This window comes from Nerophis lumbriciformis, linkage group LG18 (assembly GCF_033978685.3).
Source record: "Nerophis lumbriciformis linkage group LG18, RoL_Nlum_v2.1, whole genome shotgun sequence".
Lineage (NCBI taxonomy): Eukaryota > Metazoa > Chordata > Actinopteri > Syngnathiformes > Syngnathidae > Nerophis > Nerophis lumbriciformis.
This window is the reverse complement of record NC_084565.2, coordinates 29,463,725-29,479,509: the sequence shown is the minus strand read 5'-3', so window position 1 is coordinate 29,479,509 and position 15,785 is coordinate 29,463,725. Positions and strand designations below refer to the sequence as shown.

The 15,785-nt window shown below is 37.3% G+C and overlaps 1 protein-coding gene across 2 annotated transcripts in view; it reads left to right on the top strand.

Moving 5' to 3' along the window:
- Window positions 1-15,785, top strand: part of glis1b (GLIS family zinc finger 1b) — a 223,691-nt gene that overhangs the window by 151,077 nt on the left and 56,829 nt on the right. The window contains exons 8-9 of one of the 2 annotated variants that reach the window (XM_061977975.1): window positions 2,670-2,768; window positions 12,837-12,978. In XM_061977975.1, the coding sequence (XP_061833959.1) occupies window positions 2,670-2,768; window positions 12,837-12,978 (241 nt within the window). Of the gene's footprint in view, window positions 1-2,669; window positions 2,781-12,836; window positions 12,979-15,785 lie in introns of both variants that reach the window. The other variant, XM_061977974.1, reaches the window with a different exon arrangement.

The window sequence follows — 15,785 nt, the reverse complement described above, 5'->3', positions numbered from 1 at the left end:
AAACATATGAACAACAACAGTACAAAACAGTGCCAGGGGGTTGTAAACTCAATAAAACAACTGCAGTACAATACAATATATATATATATATATATATATATATATATATATATATATATATATATATGTAACAAAATGTAAAGCCATAGGCTCACACAAGTTCCGTAAATAATCCAAATTTGGAACACAGCATCATAGTTTTCACAGCTTTTTGGCTGTTAGAGGTAGAGAGCGTTTTAAAGTAAAGTTCCAATTCTTTTTTAAAGGCATAAAAAACAGGTCAGGTATTGAGAAACTTACATTTATGAATATAAAACTTAGCCAATAGTATAATGAGGTTGCAAAGGTAAAAATCATTTTCAATTTTTTTCTCATACTGTGTAAATCCAAATAGCACATCTTTAAAAGCGCGGACCCACTTTTGCCCCGTTAAAACACGAGTGATGACGTCACGGCTATTGTCGTCAAACATAAATGTCGGTGACAAATTTTATTGTCGACATTTGTAGAGAACGTCGACTCATTGTTGCACTCCTATTTTATAATTGAACTTAAATAAATTAAACTGTTTTCTCTTTGAAGAAGCCTGACAGACACATAATGGTTGGTAAAATGAATATCTGTATGCAATGAATTTTTAGTTTATTTATATTGCACATTATATGAGTTATTGTGCAGAAATATGGGGAAACTACAAATGTGCGCTTCATTCACTAACGGTGTTACAAAAAATATCAATTAGAATAATACATAATGTTGGATATAGAGAACATACAAACCCTTTATTTATTAAATCGCAATTATTGAAATTAAACAATTTGGTGCATTTGCAAACAGCTAAAATTATGCACAAAGCAAACTATAACCTGCTACCCAAGAATGTACAACAATTCTTCTCAACAAAAGAGGAGAAATATAACCTTATAGAGGAAAATCTAATTTAAAACATGTGTATGCTCGTACAACACTTAAAACCTTTAGTTTATCAGTATGTGGAATTAAATTATGGAACGGATTAACCAAAGAAATCAAACAAAGCAACAATATGATTCAGTTTAAGAGACCGTTCAAACTACAAGTGTTCAGAAAGTACACAGAACAAGAATTATGATGAACATCTTGAACTCTTTTTTTTTTTGTTTTGTTTTGTTTTGTTTTGTTTTTTAATTTTTTTTATTGAGACAAAGATTATTTATGTATTTAATATGTGTTTACTTACTTTGGTATATTATTTGATTAATATTGATTTGTTCACTGTTCTGTTACAGAGAACAAGGAAATAGGATAAAATTGCTATGGTATGAAAAGGGGTAGGATTAAATTAGCTCTGCTTCTTCCTACTCCTTTTCGAACATGCTGTAATGAAACAACGGGAAATATGTGATGAATTACATTGTATCGTATGCATGTTCGAAATACACTGAAACTGAACTGAACATATTCAGAGTAGTGCTATGAAAATGTAATGAATTGATGGATATGATTTAACATTATTAAATAAACACATTCACATTCATCCGAAATTAATACTGCAATAAAAAAAACGTTTGACATAAATTACAACAGATGTTCATAAAGTAATGTCTTGTTGTTAAAAAAAATTATGACTTCAAGCTCTATTTTCAAAACAATTCATTTACAACATCAACAACCCTTTATTAACTGTGCAGGTAATATTGGAAGTCATATTTTAACATAATTTACAAGAGGAAAAAGAGAAGTGAAGTGAAACTACTCGCCCTTTGAAGAAGCCTGACATTTGTTGGTTATTATCCTGTAAGCAATTATATTCCCACTAACATCCTAATTCCATTGTATGAGATTGCTAAAATCCATTTTATTCTTTCATATTAGGGTGAATAAAACAATGTGGTTTTAGATCAGGGGATGTTTTTGTGAGTTTGTGAAGACACTTGTGATTCATGGCTATATAAATAAACTTTGATTGGGACAAGCGGTAGAAAAATGGATGGGTGGATGGATGATTGATTAACTTTGCTCCTTTTGTACAGAGCATCCAAACCTCATACTATTTATGTTTTCTTAAATTGTCCCTAATGTGAGTGTGAATGTTGTGAATCTGTGTTGGCCCTGTGTTGAGGTGGCGACTTGTTCAGGGTGCACCCCGCCTTCCGCCCGAGTGCAGCTGGGATAGGCTCAAGCCTCCCCGAGACCCTGAAAGGGACAAGCTGTAGAAAATGGATGGATGGAGATTGCCACACTTTTCCTCTTTGCAATCAATGGAACCTCTTTGCAGTTGCATCACATAAAGCACCAAAATAGCCAAAGAAAAAACAGATTTGCTGACATCATGAGTGAAGTCTCTCATGATGAAGGCTTTGTTTGACTTTTGCGGCACATTTTTCCTTAAAATTGTTCAACTTTTGTGGCATTTCACTGTTATTTTTTCTTATATGATAATTGTTCTATTAATAAAAAAGCAGTATTGATGTTTTGATACTGTTTTATAATTGATTGTTTCTTGTTTTTCATGCTTTTCCAATCTCTTGCTTCACCTTCTGTACCTTTCTCAGCTAGAAGGTAGGACTTCAACTTTTGCCTTTATTTTCATACTCCCTCTAATCTGATTTCCTCCATCTTTGATTTCATTGGTGACCTCTGGCCTGCCCCCCTTTACTTGCTTTCTCATGTGAAATACTCTCTTACAGAAACCATACGCGTGTCAGATCCCTGGCTGCACCAAGCGATACACCGATCCCAGCTCCCTCCGCAAGCACGTCAAGATCCACTCAGCCAAAGAGCAACAGGTGCGTAGGAAGGTAAGAACAATGGGGAGGGGAAATACATCAGAGGCTAACAAGATTTACTGATGAAATTAAATGTGTCTATATTATATAATAAGTAATGCTAAGTTATTGCTTAGTCTACAGACAGTATTTTTTAATCATATGTTTTTGTTATTTATTATAAAATTATAATACATTATAATATATGTACTTTATGTACTATATATATATATATATATATATATATATATATATATATATATATATACTGTATATATATACAGTCGTGGTCAAAAGTTTACATACACTTGTAAAGAACATAATGTCATGGCTGTCTTGAGTTTCCAATCATTTCTACAACTCTTATTTTTTTGATTGGAGCACATACTTGTTGGTCACAAAAACATTCATGAAGTTTATTTTTTTAATGAATTTATTATGGGTCAACTGAAAATGTGACCAAATCTGCTGGGTCAAAAGTATACATACAGCAATGTTAATATTTTGTTACATGTTCCTTGGCAAGTTTCACTGCAATAAGGCGCTTTTGGTAGCCATCCACAAGCTTCTGGTTGAATTTTTGACCACTCCTCTTGACAAAATTGGTGCAGCTCAGCTAAATTTGTTGGTTCTCTGACATGGACTTGTTACTTCAGCATTGTCCACACGTTTAAGTCAGGAATTTGGGAAGGCCATTCTAAAACCTTAATTCTAGCCTGATTTAGCCATTCCTTTACCACTTTTGACGTGTGTTTGGGGTCATTGTCATGTTGGAACACCCAACTGCGCCCAAGACCCAACCTCTGGGCTGATGATTTTAGGTTGTCCTGAAGATTTTGGAGGTAATCCTTCTTTTTCATTGTCCAATTTACTCTCTGTAAAGCACCAGTTCCATTGGCAGCAAAACAGGCCCAAGCATAATACTACCACCACCATGCTTGGTATGGTGTTCCTGGGATTAAAGGCCTCACCTTTTCTCCTCCAAACATGTTGCTGGGTATTGTGGCTCAATTTTTGTTTCATCTGACATCACATGGACAAAGATAAGACCTTCTAAAGGAAAGTTCTCTGGTCAGAATGTTGAAAGATGGCACCTGTTGGCCATAAGACGTAACTGCACTTTTTGTCCATATAGATAAAAATAGTGTTCATGTATGAGATCTAGGGCTGCCAATTATGGCCAAAGTAATAATTAAGATTATTGTTATCAATATTGAAATCATGATTACTGATTGTTAGGTAAAGGAGTGTTGGGGTGAACGTAATACCATCATGTAATTTGTAATGTCTAATAAAAAGGCTATAGATAAACGTTATCCTTATATTTAAAGACAAGTATTAGTTGTTTTTTTCATTCTTTAATAGTATCAACTTGTCAGCTTTTTGTCAGTACATGATGCCTTTATCTCTATTTTTACATTTTAATAGAGGGAGGTTTTTTTTTAAAGTTATTTACATTAAATAGATGTACATGGACATATCCATTAGGAGTTTGAGCAGAAATATGTCGAATAGGAATTAACTAAACATTAACAAAATGCTGTGTCACATGAATGGTTTTTGAAGTAATACCTTTGTGACATGAAAAAAACATAACTAACGTAAAAAAAAAACATGGGGTTAACTTTTTGATATCAAAATAAAACACAAAGCAGTTTGGCTAATGAAGATGACGTCTAATAAACAAGATTTGTTCTTCTCCAACGCCTCCTTGTTGTTCAGTACAACAGTTTGGCCTACAAAAATAAAGAGGACTGATACCTCGCACATCGAATACACAATCTTCACAGCCTGCGTTGAGTTCGATGAGATGACAAAACATTTTAGCCAGTATTGATGTTATTTGAACACTGATACAGTTTGCAGTTAAATAAAGGACAAGTGAACATCCCAGTAAACAAACTAAAGACTTTATAAACAAGTTGTGACAACGTTCACGACACATCGCCTGCTGCATGTTTCCTAAACTCATTAACTCTCGGTCACAGCAGCTGAAGGACGCTGTAGTGAGAAAATAAAAGCAACATCAAAAAGTTTTTATGCTTCGCTGTATGCTTTTAGTGTGGGGATAGGTGTGTCTGTCTCCAATATTGTCCACACTTGTCTCCATCTAAACACAGCAGTGCGCTCTTAAGCGCACGCCAGGAAGTGAGGGAAAATTATGTTAAACCAAGCACTTGGCTCCGTTTACTCCGAGGGAAAATCTCCCAAGCAAAAGTCTGTGAAGTTAGTCCGCCATGATTATCAAGCCAAACGAGGTTAGTGCGCATGCGCCTGACTTCGTGTAACCTAAAATGCATTAATAAATTACGGTTTTTCGGTAATTAAAAAATTAGACGGTATAACTAAACGTCTGGAATTTTATCGCAAATTATCATTGTACCGTTTACCGTTACATCCCTAGTCCATTAACAAGTAAAAAGTCAAGGGCGGTCACGGCATGTTTTCGCCGCCAATATTGGTAAATTTTTTAGGGCATTACGGTAAATGACGAGGGCGGTCGTGGCAGTTGCCGTGGTTAAATTCGAGCCCTGCATATAGTATAGTGTAGTATTGAAATATGTTAAAATATGTAAAAGAAAAAACGTTAAGTTGAAAAAAAAAGTATCATCATTTTAACCTCCAACACAGCGTTGTCGAACTTGTTTTAATTAAGGGCCACATTGCAGTTATGGGCCGCTTGTAACGGTGAATAATTTATGATTATAATGAATTTCATTATTATATAATTTTTATGTACACTGTAAAAAAAAGTCAGATTTTTGCAGTTGCCAGAATTTTACCACAAAATGTACATTGTATTTTACAGCCTATTACTGTAAATTAAGTCAATTTCTGTCAAAATTAAAACAACAAATACATTTAGTCAGAAAATACAAAGGACTTTATTGACACATATTATTTTCAGGCTTTTTTGGGCCTCGACTTTGACACCTAGCCGTTTAAGCAACTCTTTGAAAATTGTTTGTATGTTTTAAGGTTTTTGTTATGTAAATAGGAAGTTGGAATTTATTTAATAAAGTAATAAAACACTTATTCCACTGAATAAAAAATCCTGAAGTAAGTAATCATAATTTATGCATCAAAGAGTAAATAAGCTCTGCTCTTTCCGACTCCTTTTCTTACTTACTTAGACTTATTTCCTCCCGTTCCTATTGGAACAATGGACGACAAGTCCCCTCCATTTTCTCCGGTCTCTGGCGGCTCTTCTTGCTCCGTGCCAGCTGACACCCAGCTCCTTTAGGTCTTCCTTGGCTGTCTGTCTCCACGTCTTCTTCGACCTCCCTCTCTTCCTTATTCCACCTTCTGGCATCCAGTCCATTGTCACACTTGCCGGTCTCTCTCTTGGCAGTCGGAGTACGTGCCCCATCATTCTCCTTCTCCTTTCGTAGACGATGTCAGACAGTGCTGCTACCTCTGCCCTTCTCATCACCTCCTCGTTGGAGATGTGGTCTCTCCAGGAGATCGTCAGGATGAATCTGAGGCGTCGTCGGTGAAAGACATCCAGCTTTTTCTTTCCAAGATGGCGCCGCTGTAGTGGCTGCTATTGGCAGGAGCTCTGTGCTCTTGTGTCATCCTTTTGTGTTCCTGATGTTTCCCTCTTGTTTTCATGTGGGGTTTTTTTCCCTTTTGGTTCGGGACCCTTAAGGACTGTGCGACAAGGCGTGGCACTTTCGTGACTTCAGCTGTGCTTTTTTGTTAACTTCTGGATCTGCCTCCCGGGAGCCTTTTGGCCATGGAGACCAGCTGCTGGGTCTCTGCCACACCAGAGTCCGTTTGGAGAGACTGGAGTAGATGCGGATGAAGAGACAGGGCTGCGGAGCTGGCGCTCAGCGCCGGGGCGGACAAGCTTCACAGTGTCTTAGCTGACTGAGCAGGTATCAGACACCTCGGCTCATTCATGCAGATTGGACACTGGCCGAGAGTTGGTGGGCGGCCCAGGGTTTAGTCGACTCTCTTGGTTGCTTTGTTGGGTCTGCTCCTGTCTCTGGCCATGCTTCCCCCCATCCCAGCAGACGATAGCGTGGAACACCGCACAGGCCACCACAGGGTATATATTTTTTTATTGTTGTTGTTTTACTTTTGTGGCTGTGTTTAGAAGTGGCTGGTTGCATCAGCTCTGCTCTTTTAATATATTTAATGTCCTTTGTTTTCTTTGATGTTTCCCTCTTACACACATGTTTATGTGTGCTATGGCTATGAGTTTTTTTTCCTTGGCCTCAGTCTGGACCCACTCTCCAGGAGCCCAGGTTTTGACTAAATGTTTTTTACCTGTTTCTCACCTTTTTTATAAGGGGCGCCGGAAGTTGGCAGACCCGTCAGCGATCCTGTTCTGTCTCCCCGTAATGTTTGTCTGCTCTTGAATGGGATTGTGCTGAAAATCTTAATTTCCCCTCGGGGATTATTAAAGTATTTCTGATTCTGATTCTGATTGTTGGTGATACTGGCTGTCTTCATCCACGTCTCACAGGCGTAGGTTGCTGTTGGTATGACCACTGACATGTAGAGGCGTAGCTTGATGGCCGTTGTGATGGCTTTGGACGACCAGATGTTTCTGAGCCTTTGGAACACTCCTGCAGCTTTGCCAATTCTGTTATTGACGTCTTTCTCCACGTCTCCTGGACTTGAGATGTTACTTCCAAGATAGGTGAAGTCGTCAACATACTCTGTCATTTTCGTCTATAGTGAGTGGTGGAAAGTGTTGTATTTTGTCCAACGGCCATGGTCTTGGTCTTTTCTTGGCTTATCCGTAGTCCGACTTTTTCTCCGTGCTCATGGAGATTGTTGGTCATCTCTTGGAGTGCACGCTGAGTATGGCTAACCAGAGCCAGGTCATCCGCAAAGTCTAGGTCAAACATGTTCAATTGTGCAACTGCAAATGTATATGTTCTCAAGGCATGTCCGAAACAAACACAACATTTACCATCAATGCATTACCTGACTGGACTTAGGGGTTGATAAGCTATTACTCAGGAAAGTGTAACTTCCAGTACACTGCGTTGGCTTTCTGCCCACCAGTGTAACTTCACACAAGTCAAACATCTAATTTTGCACATTATCACAGTTTAGTTTCACTCATTTAAGAGCCTGGCTTTAATTTTCACTACAATAGATGAAGTTGGAGCACAATTCATTGTGTTCACGGTCAAAGGCCCATTCTTCTCCCTGACTGGAAGGGAGTAAATAAGCAGAGAATGGCCTCATTGTTGTGTTGGATAGTGGCTGGATGTGCTGCGTGATGTGTTCCTTTCGCTGCGAGCCGTAAAGGGAAACACATGTAGCGTTGTTAATAAGCCGTAATGCGGAATCCCCTCATGGCCCAGATGTTATGGACAAATGTCAAACAAACGCTCTTAACTCCACTCTTGGAGTGGGCTCACAGCGAAACGCCGTTTGGAGCGTGGCTGCTGGGGTGGGAAAACGGAACATCAATTACAGGTGATAAATGTTTCCCAAGGAGGATTCCCGAGAAGAGCGCACATTTACATGCAACCAATCATGGTGAACTCCATCCATTTTCTATCATCAATCAATCAATGAAAGTTTATTTGTATAGCCCTAAATCACAAGTGTCTCAAAGGGCTGCACAAGCCACAACGACATCAGATGTAAATGGGTTATACTTGTATAGCGCTTTTCTACCTTCAAGGTATTCAAAGCGCTTAGACACTACTTCCACATTCACCCATTCACACACTGATGGCGGGAGCTGCCATGCAAGGCTCTAACCACGACCCATCAGGAGCAAGGGTGAAGTGTCTTGCTCAAGGACACAACGGACGTGACAAGGTTGGTAGAAGGTGGGGATTGAACCAGGAACCGCCAGGTTGCTGGCACGGCCACTCTCCCAACCGCGCCACGTCGTCCCCAGATCAGGGCAAGGAAAAACTCAACCCAATGGGATACAATGAGAAACCTTGGAGAGGACCGCAGATGTGGGCGACCGGTGCAGCGCAGAGACATCCCCAACTAATGCACAGATGAGTGGTCCACCCCGGGTCCCGATTTTGAACAGCTAACGGATCATCTGTGGTCACCTTATTTGTGCCCCCCCTCTCCTTCGCAGAGCAGAAAAAAAGAGACGGCAGATCAACTGGTCTAAGAAGAGGGTCTATTTAAAGGCTAGAGTATACAAATGAGTTTTAAGATGGGACTTCAATGCTTCTACTGAGGTAGCATCTCTAACTGTTACCGGGAGGGCATTCCATAGTACTGGAGCCCGAATAGAAAACGCTCTATAGCCCGCAGACTTTTTTTTTCTACCGCTTGTCCCTCTCGGGGTCGCGGGGGGGGGGGGGGGGGGGGGGGGGGTGCTGGAGCCTATTCCTGTCCAACAAAAAAATCGATGTCGTAAAAGATGCGAGTCGAATATGAAGCTGATTGCTGTGGTGAATAATCAGAATGTCAGAAAGTCGGCAAACCACAAACTTCTACAAACCGACGATGAATGCAACAAGAGGAAGATTGACATACGTGGCCAGCGAGACTGATTGGGAGGTTTGGAATGATGATGGAAAACATCTCTGAACCTGACCTTGACATATGTAACTGCTATAACTCTGCCAGATTGCATTAATACTCTAGTTGTGTCAGGACGCAAAATGAAATACCCTGTCCTGTTTTTTCAAGAGAACTCTTCTCTTGCCAAAACTTGCACTTGTGTTAGGTTGCATTTGCATTACTTATCTACCAAATACTCCACATGGTAGCACTGGCATTAAACCCCATCAGTGAGATGGACTTGAACTTTCTTACACAGCTCAACTCGTGTTCCACAAACCACTCATTACAGCTAGGGTTGGCGATATAGATGATATACAGTATGATACAAATTATATAAATTTGGCAGACAATAGAGATTTTAATACTTTGTGCATGTTGATGACACATTCTAGCAGTTGAGCGCAACAAGCAAATGACCGCGTCCTCAACGCACTGAGGCATTTAGCTAAACATGTACAAACAAGTGTTGTTCCGATACCAATATTTTGGTACCGGTACCGAAATTATTTCGATACTTTTCGGTACTTTTCTAAATAAAGGGGACCACAAAAAATTGCATTATTGGCTTTATTTTAACAAAAAAATCTTACGGTACATTAAACATATGTTTCTTATTGCAAGTTCGTCCTTAAATAAAATAGTGAACATACAAAATAACTTGTCTTTTATTAGTAAGTAAGCAAAAAAAGGCTCCTAATTTAGTCTGCTGGCATATGCAGTAACATATTGTGTAATTTTTCATTCTATTATTTTGTAAAAATTATTAGACAAGTGGTAGAAAATGAATTGTTAATCTACTTGTTCATTTACTGTTAATATCTGCTTACTTTCTCTTTTAACATGTTCTATCTACACTTCTGTTAAAAAATATCGACGTAATCATAGTAGTATCTACTAGATACGCTCCTGTAGATATGTGTCATGACCCCACATGACAGTTTGGACCACTGTTTTCCTGTGTTTAGAATCTCTTCCTGTCCTGGTGCTCTTGTTTTGTCAGTATTTCCTGTTTGGTCACTGTGTTTTGAATCACCTTTCCTTTCTGTTTCTTGTCCTGTCAACACACCTGTTCCTCATTGTTAATTAGCTCTATTTAGGTCCACCTGGTTCCCTCTGTCAGTGTTCGATCATTGTAGACTGCTTAGTATGTGTGTGGTCTGTTTAAACTTGGTTCCTGCATCCCTTTCCCTATGCTTCCAGTGCAGTTCCCAGCTGTACTGGAGCATTTGTTTTGTCATTAGATATAATTTTACCTGCACACCGCTTGCATCTTGGGGTCAGTCGCAAGCAACGTTCACCAGAGCTTGACGATATGCTAACTGCTAAGGTGTAGGTAAAGTTCTTGAATGTAAACAAAGATATAGACCAGGGGTCCCCAAACTTTTTGACTCGAGGGCCGCATACGGTTAAAAAAATTTGGCCGGGGGCCGGGCTGTGTATATATATATATATATATATATATACATATATATATATATATATATATATATATATACATATATATATATATATATATATATATATATATATATGTATATATGTATATATAAATATATATACATATATATATATATATATATATATATATATTTTTTTTTTTTTTTTTTTTTTTTTTTTCAAGCGCAATGATGTCACGTTATCGATGGGAAAATGCATTTTTCGACAATATGCTAGGAGACACAGAGAGCAACAAGCAGTAGAAAATGGATTAGAAAAGGCAGATTAAAAAAAAAATAATGTAAAAAGAAAAAAAGAAAATTTTATTTAATTTTTTTTTAAACTTGGGACTTCCCGCATGCCGGATTTTGGGGACCCCTGGTATAGACAATAACAATACAAAATATAGCATCCATATAAGGTCAATACTGCAGTGGTTAGATCGATTGTTTTTATCATTAACAATTCTTTTGTCGTTTAGTGTTTATAAACTTAGAAAATAAGTCTTTAAAAATAGAAATAGGACCAAAACAACCGATTTGAATCACAGCCAATAGTAGGAAATCATTTTAATATTTAATTGATATTGTTACACTTCCATCCTATATTTTCTTTGATTATAATTTTGATCAAAAATTGAATCATTCAATGATTTTCAACATTTTAAGTCTCAGTAGCCGCAAATTTGTAGTATCGCCTGAAACTAATGTAAGTTATCCAAACAGAGAATAAGTGTTTATTACGTTTTAACAGAAGTGTAGATAGAAACATGGTTAAGCAGAAAGTAACCAGCTTTTAATAAATTACCAAGTCGATTACGGATAGATTTGATAATATATTACAACCGGAAATGATGCAATGTTACTGCATGTTACCATTTTTACATGGTTGTATTATCATTTACATACAAAATAATGATGTTTTTATCGTAAGATAACTGCAATGTATATGGAATTATAAATTTTAGGCTATATCGCCCATCCCTAGTTATAATGTTAGAATTTTGTACACACCTTTCCTATGGACTTTTATTTGTGCCTTAATTTACAATTTACAACAAGCGATCTCATTGAAAACCAAACAGCCATTCAGAGCGTACATTTGTCTAGTTTTCTAATTGGTTGCCTTTTTGGCCCAAGTGTGTGCCAACTTTACTAAATATAAAGCAGAAACCTTAGCGAGTGGAGAGAAAAAATTTGAATGCGTAGAGTGCAGAGATTGAGAGAGCAAAAGGGTGCGAGAAAGTAGTTATTATTGCACATCAAAATGGATAATAGCAAACATTTATTGAACACAAAATGTATTTATATTTACTCAAAAAAATAATTTTTTGCTTGAGTTTTATATATTTTAAAATAATGCAATTTTAAATTTTTTCTGTGCTCAAAATCTACCATTGCTACCTCAAAATTAAGCCTAAAATATTTGGGGACTTACAAGCACGTGTGTAAAATTTTTGCAATATTGGTTAAAAAACAGGCAGGAGATATCTACTAATCGTCCGTAGGTCAAGTAAGGACTATAAAACTTTGAGTATATCTGTATCTCATGTATGCTAGAATGTCTTCCAAAGTATATGTTGGAGTACAACCCGTAGGGGGCGTCACAAATGTCATGTGAAATGATTTGGACACCCCAGGCAGCACTGCATTGTGTGTTTGTATAGCTTACTAGCAACCATGGGTGTTTATGGCACACAAGACTCTACAAACAATATTTGTTTATAGCTTTGGTTAGCTGCAAGTATACTGTGGAGTCATTGTTTGCTTACGTCCTGGAGTCTTGTTGATAATGAGAAAAATGTGGACTACCACAGCGCACATTAAAGAATCATAAATTAACTGCACATTTGCACGTCTTCCTTCAGGCCTGTGACTGATCAACAGAAAGTAAAGCAGCCTCATACCAGCGTTTTTATTACAGTGTGTTAAACAGTCGATCCCCCTGGTGTATGCAACACATGAATACTATAGAATTACATTTTGGATATACTGTACTTTAAAGTACTCCGTGTACAGCTTGTACAGCAATATTGATTTACTATCCATTAAAAAAATGACTCGGTACACAGCCAATAACAGTAACTGGCTTTTATAAGATACCGCGTAACTGATCATGTGTGTATTTCTATGCGTCCTTACCTGGTAGCTCCGCCCCTGCCCTCACCTGGAGCAGGACGTCCTGAGCGACTGCCTGTCCATGCAGCACCTCCAGACCTCCAGCCACCCTCAGCATCTCTATAGCAGCAAGGAGGGATGCGCTCCAGGACTGGGCCAAGACGTATTTACAGGTCAGACACCTTACTACTGCATCCACTGTTTAACCTCACACAACAGTAGGCACATATGTATCTAATCTGATACATGAGTGCAATTAAAACTTAATGCTCAGTTTTGATTGACACTGTCACAGAAGTGTTCATTTAACGACGGTTGGGTGTAGTTGAAGTGTAGGACTCGAATGCATCATACTGAGAAGTGCTTGTAACCTTATTTAGCTACTTGTCAATCAAAAATGGGCAATATTATCATTTTAAAAACAAGCTTTTTGATACATGTTTTGTATTAGATTTTTTTGATGTACCTAATGTTTTTGTGTACCTGTTTGTAGACATCTATAATAACACATTAACTGCATTCTATTAATCATTTATATTCTGACAGCAAATTATGCCCTTGCTCACTCCATATCCCTTTATTTCTTTTAGTTCCTCAATTTTAGTAAACAATATCAATTTTAAGGACATTTAAGTATTAAACTAGGGTTGTACGGTATACCGGTATTAGTATAGTACCGCGATACTAATTATTTATTTATTTTTGGTCATAAAAAATACAATCATGCATGCTTACAGACTGTATCCCTGCAGACTCTATTGATCTATATTGATATATAATGTAGGAACCAGAAATATTAATAACAGAAAGAAACAACCCTTTTGTGCGAATGAGTGGGGAGGGAGGTTTTTTTGGTTTGGTGCACTAATTGTAAGTGTATCTTGTGTTTTTTATGTTGATTTAATAAAAAATTGTTTTTAATTTTTTTAATTTTTATTTTTTAATTTCTTTATTATTATTATTTCCAATCGATCCACGGACCGGTACCGGGCCGCGGCCCGGTGGTTGGGGACCACTGCTTTAAAACATGGCTTGCAAGCTAGCGGCTAAAGTCCAGCACCAGTCTGCAGTGTTGTAGCTACTTCTAAATCACTAATCCTCGCCTCCATGGCGACAAATAAAGTACGTTTCTTACGAGTATCATCCATGCAGGACGAGGAATAGCTAAACATGCTTCACTACACACCGTAGCTCACCGGCGTCAAAATGTAAACAAACGCCATTGGTGGATCTACACCTGACATCCACTGTAATGATACCAAGTACAGGAGTGTATCTATGATTACGTGGATATTTATATATATCTTTGGGTTTTTTTAAATGTATATTATATTTATAAACTCAGGAAATATGTCCCTGGACATGTGAGGACTTTGAATATGACCAATGTATGATCCTGTATGAGAATAAGTGATTATTACATTTTAACAGAAGTGTAGATAAAACATGTTAAAAGACAAAGTAAGCAGTCATTAACAGTAAATGAACAAGTAGATTAATAATTCATTTTCTACCCCTTGTCCTTAATAATGTTGACAAAATAATAGAATGGAAAATGACACAATATGTCATTGTTTGCTTACTTACTAATAAAAGACAAGTTGTCTTGTATGTTCACTATTTTATTTAAGGACAAACTTGCAATAAGAAACATATGTTTAATTTACCCTAAGATTTTTTGTTGAAATAAAGCCAATAATGCAATTTTTTGTGGTCCCCTTTATTTAGAAAAGTATCGAAATAACTTTGGTACCGGTACCAAAATATTAGTATCGAGACAACACTATATTAAACACATTCATTCATTTATATTTATTTATTTATTAATATTCATGATACAAAAAATACATCTCATTTAAATGTATTATATTAATAATATTGTAATTATATTTTTATTTTAAAATGCGATAAAGGACTCCAAAATGATATGTTGATATTCATATTGATAAAAATGTTGACATGCCAAATACAGTGGTACCTCGAAATACGAGTTTAATTGGCTCTGACGGAGCTCATTCATTCATGCTTGGCACCCCAAAACACCACCATTTTAACATTTAATATGCCTTTTAGAAAGAAAACGTATAGGTTGTATCAAACACAATACAAAGGATAGTATTACAACAACTACAGTACCATATTGTTTTTTATACACAAGGCACACCAGAATATAAAGCGCATTAAAGGGGTTGTCGTATTATAAATTTGTTTCTACATTCCTACATTTTCTACATGTCCTTCAGGGCTACATAACATGTAATGGTGGTTCTTTGGTCAAAATGTTGCATAGATTATGTTTTACAGATCATCTTCAAGTCGCTTTCTGACCGACTCTTCAGGATGTGCCCTTTTGTGGGCAGTCTTATTTACGTGGCTCCATTTCCAAAGCGTCTTCCCCCTGTCATCTTTGTTGTTTCGGTAGTTTTTTTCGCTTCCATATAGAGTCTACTGACAGGTATAAGTTAGAACTGTATGCTACTTTGTATTAGAAATGGCAACAGCGGAGGATGAATGCCCCACATCAAGAAAAAAGAGAAAAAGAAGGAGCTTATTGACTACGGTTTCAGCGCGGACTACAATGGCGGACACGCAAACATTTTCAGGACTTTGGAGACCCCAAATACACAACAGCAGGTACAAATAGATAAGAAAAGTTGGTTTTGCATAATATTGTGAAACAAAACACCAGAAAATATGTCATGCCATTTTGAAGTCCTGATACACACACCATAATAATACATGTACTGTATGTTGAAGCACAGTACGTCTGACTACGGTAGCCATAATGCTCCGACAATCCATCAAGCAGTGTAGCTTCGCAGCTTACCAAAGTCGTACAAAAACGTTTTCACAGATTTTTGAGCGCCGTGTGTAATGTTCTGTATTTTCAATGAAACATCAACATTTTAGTGTTGCTTGCTTACAGGTACTTTGTTGAACAGGCGTCAATTTGCAGTCCACACTAATCTATGTGTAAATG